The sequence below is a fragment of the Aquarana catesbeiana genome, linkage group LG04, assembly GCF_042186555.1.
Source record: "Aquarana catesbeiana isolate 2022-GZ linkage group LG04, ASM4218655v1, whole genome shotgun sequence".
Taxonomy (NCBI): Eukaryota; Metazoa; Chordata; class Amphibia; order Anura; family Ranidae; genus Aquarana; species Aquarana catesbeiana.
The window spans coordinates 657,142,048-657,155,322 of NC_133327.1; the positions used below are offsets into that span (position 1 = coordinate 657,142,048).

Sequence of the window (13,275 nt, forward strand, 5' to 3'; positions counted from 1 at the left end):
AGAAGTGAAGGGAAATGTTCCCAATTGGACACAGATGGCAGAAAAAAAAACCTGGAAGGGGTTACAACCCTCCTTTATCCAAAATGAAAGAAAAAGCATTTTGCCAATAGTTTCTACTTTTACGTCACATTAACATGGAATAAAGCCTGGTGCACACAGGAAGCTTTTTTTTTTCGTTCCACCCTGCGGGCTGAAAAAAAAACACAAAAAAACTGGAGCAGGTTGCTGTACTAACTATCCAATGTTAGTACCAAGATCTCCACCGTTGTGCTATTGTGCTCTGACAGGGGGACCGCCCCCCACTAGAACACACTGGTCAGCACTCGCAGCCAATGGCTACAAGCACTGATCAGACGCCGTTTGGCTGCTGGTTTTCCAGCATGCTCGTTCAACAACAGACAAGGAGCTGTACACACCGTGTACCTAGCGCTTTAGGCTTTAAAGTCATCATACAACAGCAGAACTCTAGGATAAGGTAAATACATTATCTAATCACCTTGTTTGAAAGAGAGCTTCTTTTGGTTGAAGGGTTTGGTTTGAGCGTTAAAAGTAATAAAAGATTAACAGCGATGACACAGACAGAGCAGAAGCACAGCCATGTGAGATGTGTTCCCAGGACAGAGAAGTGATCGAAGAGGAGTGGTGGGACACACAGGGAGAACAGCACAGCCAAGACGCTCAGCACATGTCCCACTGCAAGTCTCCGGATCTCTGTCTCATCCATTGGGTCACCTAAGAATAGAAAAGACATGCTCTTTAAATAAAGTACTATAACCAAAACCTCATTTTGTACTTATATGGTTCCCTTTAATTTTTTTGCAGCATGCACTGGCTTTGCACTGGTTTTCCACTTTTTATCTGAAGGCAGGAAAACCTTTTTTAAGAGATAGCTGCAGTATTGTGACTGAAACAAGTGAAAAACTTTGTTATTCCTACATCCTGACTTATTGAATTACCTTTCCAAAAAGAGCCCTACCCCACATATACCATAGCCCAGTCTACCCCACATATACCATAGCCCAGTCTACCCCACATATACCATAGCCCAGTCTACCCCACATATACCATAGCCCAGTCTACCCCACATATACCATAGCCGAGCCTACCCCGCATATACCGTAGACGAGTCGACCCCGCATATACCATAGCCGAGTCTATGCCGCATATACCGTAGACGAGTCGACCCCGCATATACCATAGCCGAGCCTACCCCGCATATACCATAGCCCAGTCTACCCCACATATACCATAGCCGAGCCTACCCCGCATATACCGTAGACGAGTCGACCCCGCATATACCATAGCCGAGTCTATCCCGCATATACCATAGCCGAGTCTACCCCGCATATACCATAGCCGAGTCTACCCCGCATATACCATAGCCGAGTCTACCCTGCATATACCATAGACAAGTCTACCTCACATATACCATAGCTGAGAGTCTACCCCATATATACCATAGCCCAGTCTACCCCACATATACCATAGCCGAGTCTACCCCACATATACCATAGCCGAGTCTACCCCACATATACCATAGCCGAGTCTACCCCACATATACCATAGCCGAGTCTACCCCACATATACCATAGCCGAGTCTACCCCACATATACCATAGCCCAGTCTACCCCACATATACCATAGCCGAGTCTACCCCACATATACCATAGCCGAGTCTACCCCACATATACCATAGCCGAGTCTACCCCACATATACCATAGCCGAGTCTACCCCACATATACCATAGCCGAGTCTACACCACATACAGGTGCATCTCAAAAAGTTAGAATATCATCAAAAAGTTAATTTATTTCAATAATTAAATAAAAAAAATGAAACTCATATATTTATTATTGATGCGTTACACACAGAGTGATATATTTCAAGAATTTTGTTTCCGGGCCCTATTAGGGGTACAAACAATGAATAACATACATATGGCCACTTTAGTTGGATGCTTTTTGTTCCTCTTTAGCACAACACATTGCCAGGGCTCACGCAGTCATGTCACTGTAGGATACAACACATCACACCGTTTACTTTTTTCTTTTTTAACTTTATTGAAGTGACACAGAACATTCAGCTCTATGTACCGCATAGAGTTGGGCCGAACACCCCCCCCCCCCCCCCAGTTCGGTTTGCGCCAGAGCTCTCGAACATCGCAAAGGTTTAGACCCCAACTACATATGCAAGTTATTGGCCATAAAAAGGGTTTTGGGGTCCGGGTACTGCCCTGGGGGACATGGATCAATGCAAACATTTAAAAAAAAAAAAATTCTACAGGAGCAGTGATTTTACTGATGCTTAAAGTAAAACAGTAGAAATGAAAAATTGCTTTAAAGCGAGCGCTTTGGGGTGGGGGGGACAAGGCACTCACCGCCCGGGGTTGTCGGAAAGAGGCCCTTGTCCCCATCAACATGGCCCCCGCTGCATTCTGGTCGTCTCTGCCGCTTACCGGAGCCGTTGGTAGCGGCGGAGACGATCCGATCCTTTCACCTCAGAGGCTGGAAGCCGAGTGAGGGAATGATGGCCCCCACTCGACTCAATGACTTTGGATGACGGAAGCGACATCAGGACATGTATTTTTTTATTGCATTTAAGTGTAAATATGAGATCTAGGGTCTTTTTGACCCCAGATCTCATTTTAAGAGGTCCAGACATGCTTTTTTTCTATTACAAGGGATGTTTACATTTCTTGTAACAGGAATAAAAGTGATCCAAAATTCTTTTTTTTAAAGGGACAGTGTAAAATTAAAAAAAAAAAAGTAAAAAAAAAAAAAAATTAAAGTGGATGTAAACCCAATGTCATCCTTTCTAAACTACTGCCATAGGGGTTATCTATAAGGATATACATGAGCCTCCTGCATGTATCTTTACCTGTCAAATGTCTCCCCTCTGTCTGTTATGAGACCCGAAAAACTGCAGATTCTGTGGGTGGGTCTGTTGTCTGGAGCTCGGTGGGTGGAGTCGTGATGTCAGTAGACTCCCCGCCCTCCTCTACACTCCCCTTATCAATATGCATTTTCTCCTGTGTATTTCTTACACTGAACTCCTGCTATGATCTCTAACATCCAATGAAAAGACAGGAAAGTAACCACATGACTTCAGCATGCCAAATCATGCTGAGGTGTGGAACAGCCAATCCTTGCAGAGCTGCTGAAGAAAGGAGTGGGGGAGGGAATTAAAAAATAATGCATGTCTCTTAGGCTAGTGGACGAGATGTAAATCACCCGTCACTCACAGCAAGGGGGAGGATTTGACAAAGTTTTTCGCTGTTTGTCAAGATTTATCTCACTGAACAATAAAAGAGGATTGCTCAGAGATGTGGCAAGACTGGGCTCAAATGATAGGAAATCTTATACTCTACATTATGACTTAAAGAAAAAAAAAATTTCAGGTTTACATCCACTTTAAAGCGCCCCGTCCCGCCGTCCTTGCGTGCAGGAGCTAACACATACGTAAGTCGTGCCCGCATATATAAACGGTGTTCAAAACACATGTGAGGCATCGTTAGGGCGAGGGAAATAATTCTAGCCCTAGACCTCCTCTGTAACTCAAAACTGGTAACCTGTAGAAATTTTTAAATGTCGCCTATGGAGATTTTTAAGCATCAAAGTTTGTCGCCATTCCACGAGCGGGCGCAATTTTGAAGAATGACATGTTGGCTGTCAATTTACTCGGCGTAACATTATCTTTGACAATATAATAAGAAAATTGGGCTAACTTTTCTTATCTTTTAATTAAAAAAAAAGTGTAATTTTTTTTTTTCCCCAACAAAAATTGCGTTAGTAAGACCGCTGCGCAAATACGATGTGACATAAAGTATTACAACGACCGCCATTTTATTCTTTAGGGCAGTGGTTCTCAACTCCTGTCCTCAGGACCCACTAATGGGCTAGATTTAAAGTATTACTTTGGGGAGATGCAGACTAGAATAGTGCAATCATTGATCAGCAAATGATATCACCTGTGATGTATTTCAGTTATCTTCCAAACCTGGCCTGTTAGTGGGCCCTGAGGACAGGAGTTGATGACCACTGCTCTAGGGGGTCTGGAAAAAAAAAAACACTATAATGTTTGGGGGTTCTAAGTAATTTTCTAGCAAAAAAAACAAACAAAAAAACTGATTTTAACTTGAAAACAAGTGTAAAAATTAGGCTCGGTCCTTAAGTGGTTAAAATCCGTAACAGACCCGATGGGCCTGGTATGGATTGGGGGGACCCCCACGACATTTTCTTTTCTACTGCCGGTGTTCTGTCAAATAATGCCCTCTATCGCAAAAATGTCCGCTCCGGTCTGCACATGCGCAGTACGGAATGGCACAACAGCTGATTTCCCGATCAGCTGTTGTGACGGCGCATGAGCAGTGCGTCAGGCACAATAGCCGATGAGTGCCCAGGGACAGAATTATTCTCCGATTCTGCCTCGCACTTGCGGGGCGTGTTCAATGTTGTAAAGGGGTGGGGTTTTTTTTTGCGTTGATGGGCGGGGTTAGTGCTGCATACATTGTTTACAGAATCGGAAAATAACATTGTCCCTTTGCAGCACTGGACCCGCCCATCAACACAAAAAAACCCCGCCCCTCAACACAAAAAAACCCCACCCCTCACAACACCGAACACGCCCCGCAAGTGTGAGGCAGAATAATTCTGTCCCTCGGCGCTCGTAAGCTATTGTGATCGGGAAATCAGCTGTTGTGCCGTTCCGTACTGCGCATGTGCAGCCCAGAGCGGGCATTTTTGCGACAGAGGGCACTGTTCGACAGAACACTAGGGCTGCTGAAATTAATCGCAGCATCGATGCATCACGATTCGGGTGTCCCCGATGCGGCATCGATGCATGCGACCCGAAAGATCGATGTCTGGCCCCGCCCCCTCCCGGGAGAGCGCTCCGTGCATAAAGCTGTTTTTAGTGTGTGTATATTCCGGTCATGTGATTCTCAGCCGCGCCTCCCTCCTCTCAGTCTCTCCTGGTGTCAGCTCCGCCCACTGACTGGAGCTATCAGGTCAGAAGAGAGGCGGGCGGGGCTGACATCAGGAGAGACGTGAGAGGAGGGAGGCACGGCTGAGAGTCACATGACCGGAATATACACACACTAATAGCAACTTTATGCACGGAGCGCTCTCCCGGGAGAATTCACTGCTGACCTGAGATGTGACAACCGGCGGAACACCGGCCGCACGAATGGAGATCGGGGGGAGATGGTGAGCAGGCAGATCGCCCTGCTCGTTACAGGCTGCCACCGGCAGAGCAGCATGTAAGTACAGAGGAGGGGGGGGTGGGCGCTGTGACACAAGTCCATATCATAGAATTGTCTTCTATGTGCCTTCATCACACCACAACTCTGCATTATTGTCCACAGTCTGTGACCATCTCCTGTGCCATGTCCCAGTGTCTGACCATCTCCTGTGCCATGTCCGCAGTCTGTGACCATCTCCTGTGCCATGTCCCCAGTGTCTGACCATCTCCTGTGCCATGTCCCCAGTGTCTGACCATCTCCTGTGCCATGTCCCCAGTGTCTGACCATCTCCTGTGCCATGTCCCAGTATCTGACCATCTCCTGTGTCATGTCCGCAGTCTGTGACCATCTCCTGTGCCATGTCCCAGTGTCTGACCATCTCCTGTGCCATGTCCGCAGTCTGTGACCATCTCCTGTGTCATGTCCCCAGTGTCTGACCATCTCCTGTGCCATGTCCCCAGTGTCTGACCATCTCCTGTGCCATGTCCCCAGTGTCTGACCATCTCCTGTGCCATGTCCCCAGTATCTGACCATTTCCTGTGTCATGTCCGCAGTCTGTGACCATCTCCTGTGCCATGTCCCAGTGTCTGACCATCTCCTGTGCCATGTCCGCAGTCTGTGACCATCTCCTGTGTCATGTCCCCAGTGTCTGACCATCTCCTGTGCCATGTCCCCAGTGTCTGACCATCTCCTGTGCCATGTCCCCAGTGTCTGACCATCTCCTGTGCCATGTCCCCAGTGTCTGACCATCTCCTGTGCCATGTCCGCAGTCTGTGACCATCTCCTGTGCCATGTCCGCAGTCTGTGACCATCTCCTGTGCCATGTCCGCAGTCTGTGACCATCTCCTGTAGCATGACCGCAGTCTGTGACCATCTCCTGTAGCATGTCCGCAGTCTGTGACCATCTCCTGTAGCATGTCTGCAGTCTCTGATCATCTCCTGTAGCATGTCCGCAGTCTCTGATCATCTCCTGTAGCATGTCCGCAGTCTCTGATCATCTCCTGTAGCATGTCCGCAGTCTCTGATCATCTCCTGTAGCATGTCTGTCTGCAGTCTCTGATCATCTCCTGTAGCATGTCTGCAGTCTCTGATCATCTCCTGTAGCATGTCTGCAGTCTCTGATCATCTCCTGTAGCATGTCCGCAGTCTCTGATCATCTCCTGTAGCATGTCCGCAGGCTCTGACCATCTCCTTTAGTATTTTGGAAGAGAGCCTGGAGCTCCTCTGCTGTCTCTTTTTTTCTTAAGAACAGATAGAATAAAAAAAAAATGGAGTTCTCCTGACTATTTTAATTTTTTTTGATGAAAACCATGAGCACCTGCGGACTTGCGCTGTAATCGTGATGCATCGCGGAATCAAATCATTGACTTGATAATCGTAATCGAATCGAATCGTGAGGCCAGTGAAGATGCGCACCCCTACAGAACACTGGCAATGTTTTTTTCTTTTCCATTCAGCTGTCAGCGAGGAAGCCCGTTGACAGTTGATGACTCATCCGTTGTTAAGGACACAGCGGCCGGCTTCCCAGCCCCCTCCCTAACCACTTCCGGACCGCCGCACGCTGATATACATCCTAACTTTGAAGAGGAATATCATTATTATGGCAGCAGCTAGCTGCCATAACCCCGGTATCCTCTTCTTCGGCCAGCGGTCCGCTTTCCGATAATAGTGGTCTCTGTGGCGGATTTGCCACGAGATCACTTTTATCGGCGGCAGGAGAGGGGGCCCCCCCATCCCGCCGCGCTCTGGTGCCCTCTGCCGCTTACCGGAGCGGTCGGCAGTGGCGGAGGCGATCGGATCCTCTTACGTCAGTGGTATGGAGACGAGTGAGAGGAAGATGGCCCCCACCCGTCTTCATACCACTGCAGGGCGGAAACGACCTCAAAACGTCACTTCCGCCCATAGCTCTTAAAGGGCCATTTTTTTTTTTAAATTACAATTTTTTTATTTTTTTTTTTAATTGCATTCTAGTGTAAATATGAGATTTGAGGTCAAAAAAGGAGGGAATGATGGCCCCCACTCGACTCAATGAAGTTGGATGATGGAAGCGACGTCAGGACATTTATTTTTTCATTGCATTTTAGTGTAAATATGAGATGTGAGGTCTTTTTGACCCCAGATCTCATATTTAAGAGGTCCTGTCATGCTTTTTTTCTATTACAAGGGATGTTTACATTCCTTGTAATAGGAATAAAAGTGATACAATTTTTTTTTTTAGAACAGTGTAAAAATAAAAAATAAAAGGTGAAATAAATAAGAAAAAAAAAACATTTTTTTAAACGCGCCCCGTCCCGCGGAGCTTGCGCCCAGAAGCGAACGCATACGTGAGTAGCGCCCACATATGAAAACAGTGTTCAAACCACACACGTGAGGTATCGCCGCGATCGGTAGAGCGAGAGCAATAATTCTAGCCCTAGACCTCCTCTGTAACTAAAAACATACAACCTATAGAATTTTTTGAAACGTCGGCTATGGAGATTTTTAAGGGTAAAAGTTTGTCGCCATTCCACGAGCGGGCGCAATGTTGAAAACGTGACATGTTAGGTATCTATTTACTCGGTGTAACACTATCTTTCACAATATAAAAAAAAATGGGCTAACTTTACTGTTTTATTTTTTAATTAAAAAAAGTGTATTTTTTCCAAAAAAAAGTGTGCTTGTAAGACCTCTGCGCAAATACGTTGTGACAGAAATTATTGCAAGGACCACCATTTTATTCTCTAGGGTGTTAGGAAAAAAGATGTATAATACCCATTCATAGACACAGGGTGAGGGATGAGTGGGCCCCCTGGGAGGTGAGAAATGCTGACTCCTCTTAGGACACACCGCCCAGCACTCCTGAGGGCCAAAAGCAGCCAGGCCTCTGGTATTTCCAGTCAGGAAGCTCATGGGGGGAAGGGGGTGAAGGGCAGACAGATCCTAATGATGGCTCTCCCGCGGTGTGCGGCCTCACAGCTCACATACGGCTCTGGCTGGGACATTATAAGCTCAGAAGACCCCCCAACCCAGAACCCGAACCCGACCACTACACACACCCCTTCCTCTCCTTCCTCAGGTCACCATCACCTCACCTGTCCACTCACAGCTCCTCCTCCATCACCTGCGCCGGGAACCCGCCCACAAGCCAATCAGCGCCCGCTCAACCCACAGACACTCAGCGCCTACAGCCAATCGGCACCCTCTCAGCCAACAGACACTCAGCGCCCGCAGCCAATCGGTGCCCGCTTCAGCCCAAAGCCAATCCACGCCCGCCTCAGCCTAAAGCCACCTCGCTTCCGCCTCAGCCTAAAGCCAATTGGCGCCCGCCTGAGCCAGCACCTGACCAAAGCGGGAAGTGACGTCTATAGGAAGCGCCCGTGTTTACCAGGAAGAGAAGATGGTGTGCGAGAAGTGTAAGTGGGCTGATAGCCTCCGGTAGCCGTCGCTGGCCTTTCTTCTACAAAAAAAAAAAAAAAAAAAAAAAAAACATTATATAGAGCTTGCCTGGCTGCTTCTGAGTTGCTGACCGTGAGAGAGAGTCACACCAGTCCTGACCTGGGTGGTGGTTGTTCCACAGAAAGGGTTGCTGAATTCTAAACTTGGCTGTGTTGTTAGGCTGGTGTAAGGCTAGAACCTCTGGCTGGGGGACATGGGGGATTTTCTCCCACTTCCAGTTTCGGTGACACAGATGAGGAAACGCGATGTTGTGCCGTTGATAGGGGGGTTGGATAGGGTTAGAATTCCTGTTTGGTTTAATCGCTGGCAGGGGTCATTTTGGGGGAGATTTCCTCTCACTTCCTGTTGTCGCTGGGCCAGAAAGTGAGGAGATGGGGTAGGGTTAAAACCTCCTTTCTGGGTTTAATCACTGGCTGGGGAGATTTCCACCTCACTTCCTGTCTCAGTGACACCAATGAGGAAATGCGGGGGAAATCTCTAACAGGGCACTGCGCTAAAAAGCTGACAGAGGCTTCTAGTCCTCTCTTAGTGAGGGGACATCTCTAACAACACAGGGGGTCATGTGGGGGAGATCTTCTCTTACTTCCTGTTGTCAATTGACCAGGGGTTAGAACCTCTGATTGGTTTAATCACCGTCTGGGGTCATGTGGGGGAGATTTTCTCTCATCCCCCTGTAGTCACTGAGCCAGAAAGTGCAGACATGGGGTAGTGTTAGAACCTCTGTTTGGTTTAGTCACTGACTGGGCTGATTTCTTGCCTCAGAGACACCGATGAGGAAGTGTGAGGAAACCTCTTACAGAGACACAACAATATAAAGCCTACAGAGGCTTCTAGCCTTCTCTTACTCTTAGTGAGGGGACATCTCTAACACAGGGGGTCACGTGGGGGAGATTTTCTCTCACTTCCTGCTGTCTCTGGGCCAGGAAGTGAGGAGATGGGGTAAGGTTGGAACATCTGGCTGGGGTCATATGGGGGAGATTTTCTCTTACTTCCTGTTGGCACTAGGCCAGGAAGTGAGGAGACGGGGTAGTGTTAGAACCCCCTGTCTGGGTTTAATCACTGGCTGCAGTTATGCTGGGGAGATTTCCTCTCACTTCCTGTCTCAGTGACACCAATGAAGAAATGCAGGGAATTCTCTAAAAGGGACACCGCAATAAAAAGCCAACAGGGACTTCTAGCATTCAAACTCTTAGTGGGGGACATCTCTAACACAGGGGGTGATGTGGGGGAGATTTTCTCTCACTTCCTGTTGTCACTGTGCCAGGAAGTGGGGTAGAGTTTGAACATTTGTTTGGGTTTAATCACTGGCTGGGGTCACGTGGGGGAGATTTTATCTTGCTTTCTGTTAACGCTGGGCCAGGAAGTGAGGAGGCGGGGTAGGGTTAGAACCTCTTTCCGGGTTTAATCACTGGCTGGGGAGATTTCCTGTCTTGGTGACACCAATGAGGAAATGCGGGGAGATCTCTAACACAGGGGGGTCATGGGGGAGATTTTATCCACTTCCTGTTGTCACTGGACCAGGAAGTGGGGTAGTGTTAGAACAGTTGTTTGGGTTTATTCACTGGCTGGAGTCATGTGGGGGAGATTTTCTCTTCCTGGTTTCACTGGCCCAGGAAGTAAGGCGGTGGGGTAGTGTTCGAACCTCTGTCTGGGTTTAATCCGTGTCTTTGCTCACGTAGGGGAGATTTTCTCTCACTTCTGTCTCAGTGACACTGATGAGGAAATGTGGGGGAAATCTCTAACAGGGACTTTGCAATAAAAAGCTTACTACAGGGTCTTTTAGCCTTCTCTTAGTGAGGGGACATCTCTAACACAGGTAGGAATACAAATTTCTTATCCTATGGAAAGAATAGGATTTCTGATTATTGCTGCTTGTGTGCCTGTCCATGGGACGCGATTTTTGCAATGAAGTTAATGGGACATTTTTCATTGTAGTCCACGGGGGGGTGGGGGGGGGCGTTTTTCATTGTAGTGCATGGGTGGGGGGGGGTTTCATTGAAATCAATGGGATGCTGTATGCCATTATCAGCACACTTTTTTTTTTTCTATCTATATATTCTCTATCTATATATTTTTTATTCTATCTATGTATGTTGGTGTATCCCTACTTTAAAGAATGTGAATTGAGCCACATGAGTTCTATTCATAATGGGTAATGCTAAGCAAGCGTTCTTTGTGTTCAATGTTTTTTCTTCTGCAAGCTATGAAATTACAGAAACCATCTAGTTTATTTGCACCTTTCCTAATGACATCTATATCCTTTTGTAATGTTAGGTGAGAAGAAGCTGGGCACAGTCATCACACCAGACACATGGAAGTCCGGTGCAAGGAACACTACAGGTAAAATATTTTTTACTAAAATGGGAAGTCATGAATAAGGCCAGTTTGGCTGAAACGCGCTGACATTTGTGGATGTCACCCGCCAATAAACACAAGATTGCAGAGCATACACCGGAGTGCCAGTTTTTCTTTGCTTATATGGACCGTGTGGATGAGGAGTCGGCTGCCTCTGCCAGAGCACCCGTGATAAAGCCGCATTATGACACTGGGGGGGGGGGGTAGCAGCACCCACTTCCTTGCCTTCGGAATGTGGGAAGAATGGCTTTGTATTTCAGAATGTAATTACAAAGGATACATTAAGGTGAAAAAACACGAGGGTTTACAACCCCTTTAAATCGATAGGTTTAGTTCGGATTTATGATTTTACTGCTGCTCAGGGGCTCTGGGCTTCAGCAAAATGGCAGCCTCCAGCAAGAAGAAACAGGAGCAATGCTGGAGGAAATCTACAGCACACACTAATTTTAGTAGCATCGTTATTAAAGAGTTCAACCCAAAAGTGGAACTCTCGCTTATACGCTTCCTTGCCCCCCCCCCCACTCCCCCACTCCGGTGCCACATTTGGCACCTCTCAGGGTGGAACGGGGGAACTGTTTTTCACAGGCCCACTTCCGGGGACAGGCCGCGGCCCGATCTCCCGGAAGTTCGGTCCCTCTCCTCCTTCCCCCGCCATTGGGCCAATTAGAAAGCACATGCGCAGTAGGGTACCCACTGTGAAGCCGAAAGGCTTCACTACTGGGTACCCTTACCAGGAATGACGGCGGCAGCACCCGGGAGTCGACCTGAAGATCGGCTGTGGTTCCGACAACGTGGGCTCCCTGGACAGGTAAGTGCCCTAGTATTAAAAGTCAGCAGCTACAGTATTTTCTTCCAGTCTGGAACACTTCTTTATTGTGGAATGTATGTTCCTTTCAAAAATAATTATTAAGTTGTTATGGGTAAAGTTCTGCTTTAAGCTGGCCATGATGGATAGAACTTCAAATGAAAAGTATTAGGAAAATTTGTATAAAAATTCTCAGAATATTCTAAGAACATTCGTGCGTCCTTCAAAAGATTTTGTACGCTTTTAACATTTTGGTTTTGGAATGAATGGACTTTTACCACTTCCATACACTTTCACCCCCTTCCTGCCCAAGTCAATTTTCAGCTTTCAGCGCTGTCGCACTTTGAATGACAATTGCACAGTCATGCTACACTGTACACAAACTAAATTTTTATCATTTTGTTCCCACAAATAGAGCTTTCTTTCGGTGGTATTTGATCACCACTGGGTTTTTTTTTGTTTCTGTTATAAAATTTTGTAAATAAGCAAGTTTTCTCCTTCACTGATGGGCACTGATAAGCAGCACTGATGAGGAGGCACTGATTAGCATCCCTGATGGGCTCTAGTGGGCATCCCTGGTGGTTCTGCACTGATGATCAAACCACATACTATGTAGGAAACTTTTCCTCAAATGAACAAATTTCTATCCTGCTTTGAAATTTCTCATCACATTTGATCCACTAATTATAACTTTCTTAGAACCTTATTTTCATTTGAAATTCTATCCATCTATGGCCAGCTTAAAGTGATTTTAAAGTCTCTCGTGTTTTTTTTTAATTTTTGTTTTGTTTTTGTTTTTTTAGTTAAAAATAACAACATGTTATACTTGCCTGCTCTGTGCAGTGGATTTGCACAGAGCAGCCCAGATCCTCCTCTTCTTGGGTCCCTCTACGCTGCTCCTGGCCCCTCTCTCCTGATGAGTGCCCCCACAGCAAGCAGCTTACTATGGGGGCACCCGAGTCGAGCCACAGCTCCCTGTGTCCATTCAGACATGGAGCCATGGCCTGGCCCTGCCCCCTTTCTCTCCTCATTGGCTGACTGACTTTGATAGCAGCGGGAGCCAATGGCACCACGCAGCTTTCTCAGCCAATGAGGATGGGAATCACAGGTAGCTTAAGAAAATCCTACAACATCGCTGGATCTAGATGGGGCTCAGGTATGTATTATAGGGTGCTGGGGAAGCTGCCTCACGCAGAAGGTGTTTTATCTGAATGCATAGATGCATTCAAATAATGCATTAAGATAAAAAACCTTCCGACTTTACAATCAATTTAAGGTTTGTTCTGAAAATCTCCAGCAGGCCATTCAGAGGATGGATATGTAGTGATGTAGAGTTTTGAAACTGGGTGGCGAGCAAACAAACAGGCATGTTGCCCAATCGCACCTTGTCTAGCCTTGAGATGCAGATGATTGGTGATTATAGCCAACTGATCCACTGTA

General features: G+C 46.9%; 2 protein-coding genes across 4 annotated transcripts in view; one reads left to right on the plus strand and one right to left on the minus strand.

Moving 5' to 3' along the window:
* Positions 1-8,507, minus strand: part of PIGF (phosphatidylinositol glycan anchor biosynthesis class F) — a 39,155-nt gene extending 30,648 nt beyond the window's left edge. Inside the window, exons 1-3 of one of the 3 annotated variants that reach the window (XM_073628493.1) lie at positions 8,312-8,507; positions 3,969-4,052; positions 497-732 (exon numbers count right to left, since the gene is read on the minus strand). In XM_073628493.1, the coding sequence (XP_073484594.1) occupies positions 497-724 (228 nt within the window). In that variant the 5' untranslated portion in view covers positions 725-732; positions 3,969-4,052; positions 8,312-8,507. Of the gene's footprint in view, positions 1-496; positions 733-3,968; positions 4,053-8,275 lie in introns of all 3 variants that reach the window. The other 2 variants (XM_073628494.1, XM_073628491.1) reach the window with 2 other exon arrangements.
* Positions 8,484-13,275, plus strand: part of CRIPT (CXXC repeat containing interactor of PDZ3 domain) — a 38,994-nt gene continuing 34,202 nt past the window's right edge. Inside the window, exons 1-2 of the mRNA XM_073628496.1 lie at positions 8,484-8,632; positions 10,950-11,015. Of these exons, the coding sequence (XP_073484597.1) occupies positions 8,617-8,632; positions 10,950-11,015 (82 nt within the window). The 5' untranslated portion in view covers positions 8,484-8,616. The remainder of the gene's footprint in view (positions 8,633-10,949; positions 11,016-13,275) is intronic.